Genomic DNA, 17,197 nt, shown 5'->3' with positions numbered 1-17,197 from the left:
TAAATGGAAAGCAATACCTAGCTCCTTGCTGAGTACATTAAATAAAATAAAGAAGACACTATTTCTACATTGATATATGAAGTAATATAATACCAGTTAAATTCCCTATCAATTATTTATTATAGAATTGCCAAGTTGATATTGAAATTTAATCAGAAAGAGAAAAAGTAGCCAAAGTTTTCAAAGAGTTTTCCTTTGCATTTCTCTAATTATTAGTAATTTGGAGCATTTTCTTATATGGTTATTGCTTGAATTTGTTCCTTAAAAACTGCTTGTTCATCTGAAGAATGAACTTTATTCTTATCAGTTACCTACATGCCTTGGAAGTAAGACCCTTATTAGTGAAACTTTCCACAAAGATTTTTTTACCCAGTTACCTGCTTCCCTTCTAATTTTAGCTACATTGTTTTCTTTTCTTTTTTGCAAAAAAAAATTAATTTTATGTAATCAAAATTGTTCCTTTTATTTTCTGTTGTCCTCTCTACCCACCCCTTGTTTGCTCATGATCTCTTCCCCTATCCATAGGATGTCGAGGTCATATATCTATTTGAAGCCTGTCTTGATATATGATATGAGATGTTGGCCTATACCTAATTGCTGCCAGACAACTTTCTAGTTTTCCTGGAAGTTTTTCTCAAATAGTGAGTCTTTATCCCACTTGACAGGATCCTATCCGCTTAGTGTCATTGTTGATATTATCACATTGTTGATATTGACATTCAGTAGTGTAGTGATAGAGTTCTGGGCCTAGAGTCAGGAAGACCTGAGTTCAAATCTGGTCTCAGATATTTACCAGCTATGTGAACCTGGCAAGTCACTTAACTTCTGTTTGCCTCAGTTTCCTCAACTGCAAAATGGGGATAATTGTGTGGGGATAATAAAGTGGGGATCACCTTATTAGGGATGTTGTGGGGTTTAAATGAGATAATATTTGCAAAGCACTTAGAAAAGTGCCTGGCATATAGTAGATGTTATATAATGTTTATTCTTTTCCCTTCCCCATTCAGTTAACTAAAAATTTAGCTCATTTCAGTTGCTGACAAATATAAAACAACAGTAATGAAAACATTTATTTTGTAGTTTATAAGAAATATACTTCTCCTATGCTTACATAAGGAAATACTTACCAAGTTATCTTGACCCAATCAAGTAAACATAGGTGTGGGAAGTTAGGTATTAGGTTTTGGTTTTTTTAGCTCTGTCAAGCACTGCCTTTAGGCCTTAAGTGAATCACAGACTCACTTTGCTACAAGTTTTTCATTATCCCCATTAATGATGCTATCATAATATAGAAGAATATATTTATAATTTATATCTATAATATTATTATAAATTCTAATTTATAATTAATATATTTAATTCTTAGTGTAGTTTCTTGGAAGAAAGATGCTCTAGTGCCATTAAATACTATTATTCGTGTGGTTTGGGTCTGGTAAACACATACTTCAACCTCTGTGGGCCTATGATCTCATCAATGTAGGTACTCCAGTATGTACACATGATCAAATGTGCACAGATAAATTTATTGCAAGGTGATTTGAGCAGGGAAGAAACACTAACAGTGAGGGTCTCAGAAATGACTTTATATTAGGAGGTAGCACCTGAGCTAAGCCTTGAAAGAAGCTAAAGATTCTAAGACGAGGAGATAAGGGCAGTTTATTCTCAGTTTCCTTTGCCATATCTCCATCCTGGTCATACCCACTAACCATAGAAGTCCCCCAAGGCTCTATTCTGAGACCCCTTCTCTTTCCCTATACTTTTTATCTTGGTGATCACATCAGCTTCCGTTGATTCACTTATCTCGATGCTCACAATTCCCTGAATTATTTAAACAGCCCTAACTCTTCTCTTAACCTTCATTCTTACATTTCCAACTGTCTTTTATGAGCATCTCAAACTGGATATCCTGTAGACATCTTAAACTCAATATGTTTAAAACTGAACTCATTATCTCTCCTCCTAAGCCCTCCATTTTTGTTACTTCCCTATTATTATCAAGAGCTCCCAATCTTCCTGTCTCACAACCTAGATATTATCTTTGACTTCTCACTCTCATTCCCCATCTCTAATCTGTTGGCAAGTCCCATTGATTCCATCTTCATAATATCTTGAATTTGCCCTTCTTCTCTCCTCTGACACTGTAACCACTCTAGTGCAGGCCCATCTGGACTATTACAATAGCCTGCTGATTGGTCTCCCTGCCTCAGGTGGGGTACTCCATTCCATCCTCTACTCAGTCAAACTGATCTAACTAAAGTATTGTTAGTCCCTTCCCTTATTCATTAAACATTAAGTGGCTCTTTTTTACCTCCAGGATCAAATATGAAACCTTATGGCATTTAAAGTAATTTTTTTTTCTTTTCTTTTTGTTTTGTTTTGGTGAGGCATTTGGGGTTAAGTGACTTGCCCAGGGTCACACAGCTAGTAAGTGTTAAGTGTCTGAGGCTGGATTTGAACTCAGGTCTTTCTGACTCCAGGGCCAGTGTTCTATCCACTGCACCACCTAGCTGCCCCATTTAAAGTAATTTTTAACCTGGCCCCCTCTTGTCTTTCCAGTTTTCTTACACTTTTCTTCCTTCTGTGTACATTTCAAACCAGTGAGACTAGCCATCTTGCTATTTCTTGAACATGATACTCTATCTGCTGAGTGTGTATTTTCACTAGCTGTCTCCCAGATCTGGAACTTGTCCATTTGTTTCATTCAGGATTATCCTCAATTTTGCTGGGTAAGTTATTTTTGGACCCAACCCCAGATTTTTTGCTCTTCAAAATGTAATGTTCCAATACCTGTTTTGGGGGGATATGCTTAATAGAAGATTTGTGTGGGTTTTTGTGGGGAAGTGTCTGTTGTATTAAAAGTGCATCAATTTTAAAAAAGTGCATCAATAAAATGCATAAAGAAGTAGGTTAGAGCCACATTATTCACAGCTTTTGAATGCCCAGATTAGTTGTTTAAATTTTTCTTTTAGAGAAATAGTAGGTAAGTCATTGAAGATTTTTGAGCAAAGGAGTGACATGATCAGACACACATTTGCTATAGAACAGAGTTTCTTAATCTGGGGTCTGTGAACTTGATTTTTTTTTTTTTAGTGAGGCAATTGGGGTTAAGTGACTTGCCCAGGGTCACACAGCTAGTAAGTGTTAAGTGTCTGAGGCCGGATTTGAACTCAGGTACTCCTGACTCCAGGGCTGGTGCTCTATCCACTGCGCCACCTAGCTGCCCCCTGTGAACTTGATTTTTAAAAAAAATTATAAAGGTATTTTTTTATTTTCCAGTTACATGTAGAGATAGTTTTCAACATTTGTTTTTATAAGATTTCTACTTCCAAATTTTTCTCCCTCCCTCTTCTCCCCGAGACAGCAAGTAATCTGATATAGGTTATATATGTACAATAATATTAAACATATTTCTACATTAGTCATGTTATAAGAGAAGAATCAGAGCAAAAAGGAAAAACAACACCACCAAAAACAAAAGAAATAGTATGGTTCAATCTGCATCCATAGTCCACAGTTCTTTTTTTTTCTGCATTTGGAGAGCCTTTTCCATCATGAGTCCTTTGGAATTATCTTGTACCATTGTATTGCTGAGAAGAATCAAGTCTATCAGTTGATCAACACACAGTGTTGATGATGATACTGTGTACAGTGTTCTCCTGGTTCTGCTCATCTCACTCATCTGTGAACTTGACTTTTAAAAAAATATTTTGATAACTAGTATTTCAATATAATTGATTTCCTTTTCAATCCTATATTTTATTCACTTAAAAACATTATTTTTAGAAGAGGTTCATAGGCTTTACCAGATTGCCAAAGGGGTCTATTCCAAAAAAGGTTAGGAAGCTGAGCTTTAAAAAAGATTATTTTGGCATCTGTGCACAATGGATTATAGGAGAGACTAGAATCAGGGAAACCAATTAGGAGGCTATTAGTTCAGGTGAGAGGTGGGCCTGAACTAGGGTAGGGACTGTATGGTTAAAGAGAATGGGAATGATTCAAAAGGTTTTGTAGAAATAGAACTGATATTTTGCTCAAAAGAAATAAGGACATTTGGAGGGAGTGGGACTTGAGGGGTGCATTATGTTTGTTTAATTTGAGTTGCTTATGGGGCAATTTCTATAAAAATATCCAGAAATAGAGCATTAAAGTTCACAGAGAGATTAGGGTTGGGAGATTTGGGAGTCTTTTGCAAACAAATGATCATTGAGAGCATGGGGGCTGCTGAGATCACCATGGAAAATAATGTTGAGCTGAAAGAGGAAAGGATTCAAAACTGAGCCTCTTCCATTGAAGGAGTGGTTAGACAAGTCAGAAGAAAGCAAGGATAGATCAGTGTCATAGAACCTAGAAGGAGAAGAGAATACTTAGGAAGAGGGGCTAGTTGACAGTATCAGAACCAAAATAGAAGGAAAAAAAAGAGTATAAGGATTGAGAAAGGTCTGTATATTTAGTGATTGAGAGATCATTTGTAACTTTTGAAAGAGCACTTTCAGTAGAGTCATAACCATAAATAAACCAGATTACACGGAAGGATTGAGAAGTAGATGAACAGTGAGGAAATGAAGGCAGCAAGTAGAGATAGCTCTTTATCAGAGTTTGGCATGAAGGAAAAAGTGTGACATAGGACTAAACTTGAGGGTCAAGTGAAGAATTTTTTTGAAATAGGGAGAGGGAAAAGAAGCATTTCTCTAGTGCCTACTACATGGCAGGCACTGTTCTAGGGGTTTAACAAATATTATTTAATTTAATATATAGTAATAATAGGAATAGTATAGTTTAAAATAATGGAGGCAGAATAGTTTGGTGTGATAGTGTTGTCAAAAATGTGACCATCCTTGAAGATGACTAAGGTAAAATGGAAATGAAAGTCCTGGGAGTTGGTAAAATTTTTATATTTTGAGGACCAGTAGTTAATGTTTATAGACTGAAAACTCTGATTCTTAGTTCCCCATTTACTGCCAATTTTTTTTCAGTCATTGCAGAAATTAAAGAGCGTTCACACACAACTGAAGACCATTTTGTATTTGTTTTGTTTTAAGGGTTGCCACAACCAAAGAATTTATTTCATGACCAGCATTTTGGCAGTTGTACAGCCTCTTTGTACTTAGGTTGGTCCTCAGACTCAGACAGCTAAGATTTTATTGCTGGGATTATACTCAGGCCTTTCCAACATAGTAGAAACTGCTGAAGCTTGTGTTCCACTGGCATCTCACTAAAGGTCCCAGGGTCACCTCCATACAAGGTATTTTTGTTAAAGGTATAGATTCCATGACATAATTAATGTCATTAACTGATTCTACACATACACAAATATTGTGGGTACAGAGGAAGGCAGTTAGTTCAAAGGGAATCATGTTATAAGTGGAAGATTATTCAAATGGTTTTATCAAAGGCCAGAGTTTGATGCATCATAGCAGAGTTTAGTTATAATTTGTTGGGGATGTTTATTTCTTTAAAAAGCTTTTTAAAAATGTTCAGATTCATATTCTCTCCCCTTCTCCCCCTCCCCCCCACACACTCCACCCCAGAAAGCAAGAAAAACAAAACCCTGTTATAAACACATATGGTCAAATAAAACAAATTCCTACATTGACCATAGCCCCCCCAAAAAGTCACAATGTGTGCTCTCATTCTATCTCTTCTCAATTGGGAGGTCAGTACCATGTTTCATCTTAAGTTGTCCAGAGTTACAGTTGGTCACTGCATTGATCAGAAAACATTTGTCTTTACAGTAGTATGTTATCATATAAGCTGTTCTGGTTCTGCTCACTTCACTCTGCAAGTTTATGTAAATCTTCCTTTGTTTCCCTGAAGCCATCCCCTTCATCATTCCTTACATTGTAATAGTATTCATCATATAATATACTATAACTTGATCAACCATTCCTCAGTTGATGGTCACTCTTTCAGTTTCCAGTTCTTTGCTACTAGAAAGAACTGCTATATCTAATTTTATACATATGGGACATTTTCTTCTTTTTTGTTATCTTTGAGGTATAAGTCTAGAATTGGTATTTCTGGATCAAAGGGTATGCACAGTTTAGTAGTTATGGGGGTATAGTTCCAAATTGCTTTCCAGAAAGGCCTGACCAGTTATCAGCTTTGTCAATCTGAGGATATTGAGTTGGAATCTCAGAGTCATTTTAATTTTCATTTATCTTTTTTTATAATCACATAGAGGTTTTTTATGACATTCATTTTATTATATTTTCATAGGCAGTTTTTCAGAGGAAGAGATCCAGGCTATTAATATAGCTTGAATTTCTTCCATATAGCATGGATTTCTTCCTCTAAAAATTATCTTTTAATATCCTTTGACCATTTATCAATTGGGGAATGACTCATTAAAAATTTCAATCAGTTCCCTATGTATCTGAGAAATTAGACCATTATCAGAGAAATGTACTACAAAATTTTTTCCCATTTGCCTGCCTCTCTTCTAATTTTAGCTGGATTGAATTTTTTGTTCAAAATCTTTTTAATTTTATGGAATCAAAAATGTCCATTTTACCTTCTTTGATGCTCAATATCTCTTGTTTCTTCATGAACTCTTTTCCTATCCATATTTCTGATCGGTAATTTCTTCCTTGCTCCTAGTTAAGTGGGTTTCCATGTTCATTTGGAGATGAAGGTCAAGAAGGCTGTAGGGATGGGAGCAACTAGGTGGCATAGTGGATAAAGCACCGGCCCTGGATTCCAGGAGGACCTGAGTTCAAATTCAGCCTCAGATACTTGACACTTACTAGCTGTGTGACCCTGGGCAAGTCACTTAACCCTCACTGCCCTGCAAAAAAAAAAAAAAAGAAAGAAAAAGAAAAAAAAAGAAAAGTGATGCAAGACATAAAAGGAACTGGTTTATCAAATACTAGCCTTCTATGCTGGTTTGTTTTTGTATATTGTATACCTAATCTGTTGCCCTGATCAATCCCTCTATTTCTTAACCAGCACTTAATTGTTTTGATCATTATAGTTTTATAGAAATCAGGTATTACTAGATCCCTTTCCTTTCTGCTTTTTTTCCATTGGTTCCCTTGATTTTCTTGTTCTTTTTCTTCTCCACATGAATTTTCTTATTATTTTTATAACTCAGTAAGGTAATTCTTTGGTGGTTTGATTGGTATGGCACTGAATAAATAAATTTCTTTAGATAGTATTGTCATTTTTATTATATTGGCTCAACCTACCCATGAGCAATCAATTTTTACATCAAAACAACATAATTTAGGGCAATTTTATGAAGGGTATATTTTTAGAATATTACTAAATTTTCAAATGTAACTATGTATTTGTCTTTAGGTGATTTCAAATGTCCTGTCAAAGAAGAAGTAGCAATTACCAGTGGTGAATGGGAAGTGCTTGGCCGACATGGATCTAATGTAAGTTATTTTGGTTTGGTCAGCGTCTATGTCATGCTATAAAATGAATATACAAATTAAAATAATTCCTGGTCTTAGACCAAATGTTATGTAGAACTTGGGTTGATGGGGAAGAGAAACAGAAGTTTGCCTTTTGTTTATCTGACTCATTAAAGTGATTTAATGAGTATTAACATTTCATTATCTGTCCTTCATATTTGAATTTTACTTTGTCATACTTCTAATTACAATGTGGCAATGCTGCTTGAATATTTTGTATCAGAAATATCTAAAGGATTACTGGCTTTATAGGATCCTGAAGAGCCATCATATCATGAATTCATAACATATACAGTTGGCTTGATGTGTGCTGCTAGCATTTAGAGCAGGACTGAATGTAACTGCCACAAATTGATATGGGACTCATTAAAGGATTATGTGTACTAGCTACAGTAAATGTTGCCTTTTAGGTCTTCAATGTGAATAGAGAGGGGGAATAAAGAACAGGAGCCAGACTTGTTTGCATAAAGAATCATAAACAATTGGGTGGGGAATAGTCTAAACTTTAATTCCTGATTAAAATCTAATATTCTCTGGTGCAATTACAATACACATTTTTTTTCTGTTTAGAGACTCAGTGTCCTTGCTATTAGCTGTTACCTTGTGTCCCTTGAGAAATTTTGTGTACAGCTGACCAGGAAAAGGATAAACAGCAGTGGAATAGATTTGATTGTTTTATGACAAAGAAGAATAATCAGATTCTCAGTCTATCAAAGGAATTCCCCAAACTATCTTCATGTAGGTCTGAATATTAGGCCAGGGCTGCCAATTTGTGGCAAGAACGACACTGGGATAATTTCTGGTGTAATTCTACCACTCATCATTCAATATCTCATTTTCTCCTTTTACACTGCTTTGCTTTTTCTTCTCCTTTTTTTCTTCTCCCTGCACATATATGTCTTATGAACTATAATGACATCACAGTAATTGGTGGTACTCAAGATGCAGCTTTTTGCTTCTACCCAAGGTCTCTAATATCATAGGACCACAGGTCTGCAACTAAAAGGGTTCTCAGAGATCAAATTCAGTCAGAACCTTCACTGAGACACAAGGGGAGTAAATGACTTGCCCAGGGTCACACAAAGTAGTAAATGTTAGAGACAGCATCTCAACACAGTTTCTCGGACTCCAAAGCTCACTGTATCGTGGTGTCATTAAGAGGAAAGCTGGTTAAATCTTTGAGATTTTTGAGTAAAGTCACAAATAAATTTGGACTTATGGAAGGAAGAATAATAGTTCACATTTACATAGAATTTTATAATTTTTATAAAACACTTTCTTCACAAAAATAGTGGGAGGCAAATAGTAGAAATCTTGTTATTCCTACTTTACAGTAAAAAAACTGAGACTCAGACATGTTAAATGGTAATCTTATGGTTAATAAATGACAGAACCCAGGACTTGGATCCCCTTCATTACACTCTAATACTACCGATCTGTCCATTCTGTCATGTTGGTCTTTCTGCATGTGGGCAGGGAATTGACTAATCATGTTCAGTTTTGGACAGTCTGGCTCCCAGCTGCTAGTTGAAGACTGTCTTTATAAAGGACAGTAAGTCCTAACATTTTACAGGGATTAGTATAAACCTAGGAAGTCCCTTGTGTCTGTGTCCTGGCCTAACCCACTGTCTTCTTCCATCTAGGTTTCACATATACCCAGTGCAGCTTATTTATTTCATCATTCATCCAGAAAATAAAAATTTAATAGTAGGAAATACCTAACTTTAAAAAATGAGACTTTTTAAAATCACATTTTAAAGATATGACCAGGCCATTTAAAAAAAGTCACTTTGAATTTTAGTGAATATTTCATAAATTATTATTTTTAGAAAATAGATTACGTTTGTATCTACACCGGTAGAAAATGTATAAAGGGATAACTGAAAGGAAATAATATTTTCAGGCTCTTAATACACTTTATTAAGAATGTCTAATTTCTGCTACTGTGAGATCTGATATGCTCTTTGAATTAAGGAAACTTTTTCACTCTACCTTGTTTCACTTATTTACAAGCCACACTATGGTTGTAACTATGACTCTGAATTCAAATGCCCCAAGAGAATTTTAAATAACATTTTTCATATGTGGATGTAATAAACAAGAGAGACCATGTAATCTGATGACTTGGGTTCAAGTCTTAGCTATGACACTTCCTGACTGAGTGACATTCAGCAAGTCACAGCCTTTCAGTACCCCCAGTAAATCTCTAAGATTGTAAGTTGTAAATTACCAGTCTGCATTGGTAAAGAGTATTTCCACTAAAGTACAGTCATGAAATCACACATCTGGACCAAAAAAAAAGAAGGAAAAAAAAAAGCATAATAGGTAGAGCAGTTCTAACTAGCTGGGAAACACAGTGGGTGATAGAGCTTTTTAGGACACTGAGGAAATAGTTGCATCCAAACCCAATTGTTTGTAACTACCTCAAAACAGCAGTACCCACCAATAAAGTAAGAAAAAGAACTGAAATAGGAAAGAATTCTCAATGAAGTAATAGCCACAGGGGGAAAAAAAGATAGCAGGGGACTGCATTGTCCTGTTTCCCTACTCAGTTCTCCATTCAGCCCTTGGCACACCTCCTGTGCTTCTTCCCACTCTATTTCTTGCCCTTATACTATGGGTTCTCCATGGTGAGCCACATATACTACAGAAAAAAGCCCACAGGCTAATGGGACTAAGAGCAAGGTCTTTTGCCATCTCTCAGATTCTCCCCTCATCATCTATTCACCTGGATCTCAGTACTCAGTCAGCTAAAGTTCATGAGGTCACCAATCTCCAGTGGTCTGGGTAAGAGAGCAATGCCAGAACTGTTCTGATGCTAAAAAACAGAAGAGAGGGGGCCTCTGGCAAGAAAACTAAGAGAGAGATTATATAAGCCAAGCTTCCCCTCAGCCCCTGAAAACAAAAAGGTACTAGCTAACCTTAAAAAAAAGAAATGAAAGAGAGAAAAGAAAAGAAGGTTCTACAAGGAAATCCCCAAACAAACGAACAAAAAAACACCAAAGAGACAAAGAAATGCACAAAGAAAAACTTTCAATATAATAAATTAAGATGGTGCTTAAGAATAATGTAGCTATTTGACAGGCAGTTAAGTGGCACAGTGACAAGAGCACTTTGGACTAGAGTCAACAGACTTGAGTTCAAATTTAGCTTGATATACTTACCTGTGCAAGTTACTTAACCTAGTTTCTGCTTCATTTTCCTCAGCTATATATTGGGGGAAATAGTAGCAATTATCTCACAGAGTTGCAGTGAAGAGGGGCAGCTAGGTAGTACAGTGCATAGAGCACTGGCCTTGAATTTGGGAGGACCTAAGTTCAAATATGACTTCAGATACTTATTAGCTGTGTGACTCTGGGCAAGTCACTTAACTTCAATTGCCTTAAACATCTAGGGCCATCTCCAGTCATCCTGATCTATTTCTTGCCACTGGACCCAGATGGCTCTGGAGGAGAGAGTGCTAGTCATGACATCTCTCCTGATGTCATGGTCCTCTGAGAATGAAGGACAAGCTACAATAATACAATGTGGTGAGGCTCAAATGAGATAATATTAATTTAAGATTTTACAAATCTTAAAGTGATATATATATATATATATATATATATATATATATATACGCTCGCTATTATTATCATTATTGGCAAAGTTGACCATAATTCCACAAGGAAAAATAAGGACTTTTAATAAAATTGATCATTTCCAATCACTGTAGTTTAGAAAATTAAAGTTGGATAGTGTTTTTGAAATGCAAACTTAGGAGATGAAAGAAATTTAAGCAAGGTGAACAAGTATGAACTGTTCAGAAGGGCTAAATGAAGATCCAAAGCTTACTTTCTGAAAGAGAGAAGAAAGATTGTAGTTCCTTCACAGCCTAAGGAGTGTTGAAGGAACAAAGACAAATTCTGGGTATTCAAAAAGGAATAGAAACAATCTAGGGAAGAAGAAAAGGGGCCAGAGGAACTTACTATATCTTGTAGATGATGTGGTCCAGATAAAGATCATTGAAAGGGAGAAGCAGGAGCAATGGAAGGAGTTAGAATTTCATGAACCTCACTTTTATGTGGACGTAGAAAGGAAATATTTTTAAAAGAAATTTTGGTGGTAGAAGTATAAAAAGTAAGCAGGTGGTATAGAGATTGGAGATTGAGAGGTGGAAGGAACTTCTAAGGCCATCTAGTTCAATCCTCTAATTTTAAATATGAGGAAATTGAGACCCAGGATGGTTTAGTGATTTATCCAAGGCCACATAGGCAGTCACTGTCAAAGGTGGGATTCAAACCTAGACCCTCTGACGACTGGACCAGTGCTCTTTCCATTCAGGCAGAGTGGGGAGCAAAACAAACAGCTACATAGGTCTGATGGGTAGATGGTAGAGAGGAATAGCAGGACCCAGCAATTTATTCATAGCTTGGGAGAGAAGGGAAAAGAAATTGGGATTGCTAGTTCCAAGCATGTAAACTTTACAGATCCTAGTGTGGATTTCTCTCTTTTATTTCAAAAGGGAAAAATATGTAATAGTATCTGATAGTGGGGAAAATCAACAATGACAACTATGGATATAAATGAAATTAACCTTCTGAGCATCAACATCAAGAGGGTTGCTGAATAGATTTACTATATATCAAAAAATTCCACCTAAAAGGTGCATATGACCAGTCCTATACCCCCAGAAGTCACTTGGGGAAGAGATTAAGACTGGGGAACCATGAATTTCCCAATATAGAGGAAAATGAGAATGCTTTCCCAACTCCTAGGGAAACCACATTCAAAAGGGGAGTCATAAAGTGATATGATATTAAAAGAAAAAAGATTGAAATTACCAAATATAGGGGCAGCTAGGTATTGCAGTGGATAAAGCACTAGCCTTGGATTCAGGAGGACCTGAGTTCAAATCTGGTTTCAAACACTTGACACAAGGGAAAATGAATCAACACCTGATGAGGCAGAAGACCCTGTGGCTTCCTAAGAGATCATGGAACTACAGAAGGATGTGCCAGAATGATTTAAAAGAGAAATAAGAATTGTGAAAGCAGAATTTATGGCCTACACAGCAGAAATAATTGACAGAACAGAAAATTTGAATTCACAATGGCAAGTAGAAACAAAAGAGAAAATGACTGTGATTGTGAATGCAAATATCTGGAAGTAAAGAACAATCTGGAAAAAAAGAGAAGCAAAACCCAGAAATATTAAAAGAGCATTATTTCCACACAGGCAAAAAAACACTGATCTCGAAAACAAGATGTATAAAGCCAATTTAAGGACTGTAGGTGTTCCAGAAGATCTCAAGTCAAAAAACCTGAAGTAATACAAGAAAACTGCCCAGAACCTCTGGTTACAGAAAGCAAAGTGCCAATTAAAAGAATCCACATAATGCCTCCAGGGAAAATAAAGCAAATCCTGCAAACTCCAAGATACAGTTAAATTGAAGTTTCATTGACAACAAATTTTGCAAGCTACCAGGAAAAAGTCCTTTAAATATTAAGAAAAGGAAATTCAAATAGCATAGAACTATTCTGAACATACCAGAAACCACTGGAGGGAATGGAATAACATGTTCCAAAGAACAAAGAAGTTCAAGATGCAACCAAAGGTGACCCATCCTGCAAATCTGAGCCTAACCATTAGTAATAATAATAGCAACAACTAGAAAAAGGTTGGACATTTAATAAAAAGCAGCAATTGAAATATTCCTAGAAAGAAACCCAGACCTTAAGAAAGTATTTTCTCCTCACATTTTATGAATATCAGAAATACAGGATGGGTAAACAAATAGAGCAGTCAAAAACAATAAGATATCCAGAAAGACCATTAAGAGATTCTTTTCTAAATGTACATAGGGAGACAAGGAGAATTTGAATAGAAGTGATGATGGAGGGGGCAGCTAGGTGGTGCAGTGGATAAAGCACTGGCCTTGGATTCAGGAGGACCTGAGTTCAAATCTGGCCTCAGACACTTGACACGAGCTGTGTGACCCTGGGCAAGTCACTTAACCCTCATTGCCCTGCAAACAACAACAAAAAAAGAAATGATGATGGACAACCTGGCCTGAAGCATCATGACCTGAATCTTAAAATACTCCACCTACCAGATATGAATACAGAATCAGCATTTTTTGCAGAACTAAATTACAGGTTGGGAGGACGCATAAAAAGGGAGGAAAGGGTAGAAGAACATAGAGGGGATATAGCCTGAGCAAAGTCAAAGCAGTGAAGGGGAAATAATTCTGATAGTTTCTCAAGAAGAAAAAAACAATAGGAGAATGGGCAGAGATGGGGAAAATCCTAATTTAGAAAAAATGTATTGGAGAGAAATGGAAGAAAATGTAAAACCTATCTTATAACTTTAAATGTGATTGGATAAATAATCCAACAAAATAAAGTAACATATTGAATAAGAAAACAATACCACACAATCTGTTTCTTACAAGCAGCATTTTTTAAAAACAAAAACATGGGGGCAGCTAGGTGGCACAGTGGATAGAGAACCAGCCCTGGAGTCAGGAGTACCTGAGTTCAAATCCGGCCTCAGACACTTAACACTTACTAGCTGTGTGACCCTGGGCAAGTCACTTAACCCCAATTGCCTCACTAAAACAAAACAAAACAAAACAGAAACATGTAGAGTAAAAATGAGAGGCTAGGAAAATAAAATATTTTCCTTCAGGTAAATCCAAAAAAGCAGGCGTTGCAATTATGTTATCAGACAAAGCAAAAACAAACATTCAAAACATTTTTTTTAAAGATAAAGGAGAAAATTACCTTATGTTGAAAAGAATCATAGACAGGGGCAGCTAAGTAGCACAGTGGATAAAGCACCAGCCCTGGATTCAGGAGAGTTCAAATCCAGCCTCAGACACTTGACACTTACCAACTGTGTGACCCTGTCTTAACCCTCATTGCCCCACAAAGCAAACAAACAAACAAGAAAAGAACCATAGACAACGAACCAGTATCGATATTAAATTTAAATGCTCTAAATCACTTAGCATTTAAATTCATAAAAGAAAAAAAATTTTAACTGAATTACAAGAAGATAAAAACTAAGACAAAAGAAAACCAAAGGGAAAATGTAGAACTGAACAAAATGCGGAGGAAACAGACCTAAAAGACTTATGCCGTCTTCTAAGTGGACCTGCTAAATAGGAATATATATATTTTCTCAGAAGAACATGAAACTTTTTCAAAAACTGATCATGTATTAAGTTACAATGACTTTGCAAAAAAAATGTAAAAAGATCAAAATTGTAAATATATCCTTTAAAGATCATAATGTAATAAAAATTAGTAACCAGTTTGTACAGTACAAACAAAAGACACAGACCCAAATGGAAACTTTACAGTAAAATACCAAATAATTAGTGGACCCGAGAATAAATCATAGAAACAATAAATATATGAAAGAAAATTGTATTTATGAAACAACAAACCAACATTTCTGGGATGCAGCTAAAGGAGTCCTCAAAGAAAAAATCATATCACTAATGTTAACAAAAGAAAAAAGAGGATTATTGGACTGAATATACATTTTGAAAAATTAAGAAGCTCACAAACCTAAAACAGGCACAAAAGAAGAGATATTAAAGTTTAAAGGAAATAAAGTAGAAGTCAAAAAAACCTACAAGCATAGAAATTATAAATAAAACTAAAAACCTTAATTGCTCTTTCCCGTCTCTCAAGATGGCGGACCAAAACCCCCCAAAAGAACTAAAGGAAAAAAAATCAAAAAAGAAAAAAAGGAAAAGAAGCCCAAAAAAGAAGATGCTGCCAAGAAGGTGATGAAAAAGCCTCGAAAGCGTTGCAGCCTCAACCCAGTCCTGGCCAGAGGGATTAGCAGATACTCAAGGTCTGCCATGTATTCCTGGCGGGCCATGTACAAACGCCAGTACACTGCACCCAAAACCCGGATTGAAAGGAAAAAGAAAGAGAAGGTACCATGCTACCATCTCAAAGCTAGTTGGTGGGGATAAGAATGGAGGAAACCGAGTGGTGAAGATCCGCAAAATGCCTAGGTATTACCCTACTGAGGATGTGGCTAGAAAGCTGCTCAGTCATGGCAAAAAGCCCTTCAGCCAGCACATGAGGAGACTCCGATCTAGCATCACCCCAGACACGGTTCTGATCATGCTCACTGGCTGCCACAGGGTCAAGAGAGTGGTTTTCTTGAACCAGCTGGCTAGTGGCTTACTACTGGTGACTGGACCTCTGACCATCAACCGTGTTCCTCTGCGAAGAACTCATCAGAAATTTGTCATTGCCACTTCTACCAGGGTTAACCTTTAAGGTGTGAAAATTCCAAATCATCTTACTGATGTTTACTTCAAGAAGAAGAGGCTCCGTAAACCTAGACACCAAGAAAGAGAGATTTTGGACACAGAAAAAGAGAAATATGAGATTACAGAGCAGCACAAGGCTGACCAGAAAGCAATGGACTCTCACATCCTGCTCCAAATCAAGAAGATTCCTCAGCAATGTGGCTACCTGCATTCTGTATTTTCTCTCTCTCTCTAATGGAGTCTATCTTCATAAACTGGTGTTTTAAATGCCTGGCAGAGAACTCTTATTAAAATATTTGAAATTTTTAAAAAGACTTAATTGATAAACTTTTAGCCAATCTGATTAAGGAGAGAAAATCAATTCAACAAAATAACAGATGAGCAAGGTAAAATTATAACAAAAGAAGAAAGAAAAAGAAAAATCAGAATCTGTTGTACACAGTTATATGCAAACAAATATGAGAACACAAAAGAAATAGAAGAATATCTTCAAAAATATAAGATACTCAAACTAATAGAACATCAAATATGGATCTTAAATAACCTAATCTCAGAAAAGGAAATAGACTTAGCTGTAAAGGAATTTCAAAAGTGGAGGCAGGTTGAAGTTCCTGCCCCTGATGGATTTACTGGAGAATTCTATTAAACCTTTAAATAACAGTACTAATAGTATATAAATTATTCTCAACAAATAAGAGAAAAGCACCTGACAACAAACATAAGTCTAAAACCAAACCTAGGAATGATACAATTATCATTAATCAATATCTATTCAAAAATTTTAAATAAAATCCTTTCAAAATAAACAGTAGCAATTCATGGAAGAAATCATTCATTATGACCAAGTTGGATTTTATTCTAGGGGATGCAAGGATGTTTAAACATTGGAAAAATAATCAGCAAAATCATAAACAAAAACATCTCGTACCACATAATAGATTCAGAAAAGGCCTTAAACAAAATACAACACATATTTATGCCAAAATCCCTATTAAATAGAGCCATAGGAGCACCTTTTTTCAATATCATAAGAAGTATCTATTTAAAACCAAAAGCAAGCATCACATGTAACTGAGATAGACTTTTCCCAGTAAATCCAGCAGCAAAATAAGGATGTCTACTCTCCCCAGTGGGAGATAGCTCAGGGCCTTGAACCCATAAGCATTGGGAATAGCAGTGCCCTTTAAGACTACTGCTTCTGCTTCCACCTCAGCCTCCAAAACCATCATCTAGGGAAGAAGCCCCCATGACAATGTGACTTAGAAACTTGCAGGTGTAGGAGCCATAATTACTGACAACCTGGAAAAGAAGGTCCTTGCCACCAAAGACCTTAGCACTGTGAAATGGTTCAATCTCAGAAAATAATAGGATTTTATCAGTGGAAATGGCATTAAAAAGAGCATTACCATCTACTTTGCAACTATATCCTAAGGACCTTTCTATCTTATTTCTATCTAAAACCTTTCAAATGCGTTATCTTCCCATTAGAATGTAAGTTCTTTGA

General features: G+C 36.1%; 1 protein-coding gene across 4 annotated transcripts in view; it reads left to right on the top strand.

Annotated features, from left to right (window-relative positions):
* DPP8 (dipeptidyl peptidase 8) overlaps positions 1 to 17,197 on the top strand; it is a 68,123-nt gene that overhangs the window by 34,417 nt on the left and 16,509 nt on the right. For all 4 annotated transcript variants that reach the window (XM_043984618.1, XM_043984616.1, XM_043984617.1 and 1 more), the window contains exon 12: positions 7,297 to 7,376. In XM_043984618.1, coding sequence (XP_043840553.1) covers positions 7,297 to 7,376 — 80 coding nt within the window. The remainder of the gene's footprint in view (positions 1 to 7,296; positions 7,377 to 17,197) is intronic.

The sequence above is a fragment of the Dromiciops gliroides genome, chromosome 2 (genome assembly GCF_019393635.1).
Source record: "Dromiciops gliroides isolate mDroGli1 chromosome 2, mDroGli1.pri, whole genome shotgun sequence".
Classification (NCBI taxonomy): Eukaryota; Metazoa; Chordata; class Mammalia; order Microbiotheria; family Microbiotheriidae; genus Dromiciops; species Dromiciops gliroides.
Note: the sequence above shows the minus strand (reverse complement) of the source record. Positions and strands in the feature narration are given on the sequence as shown.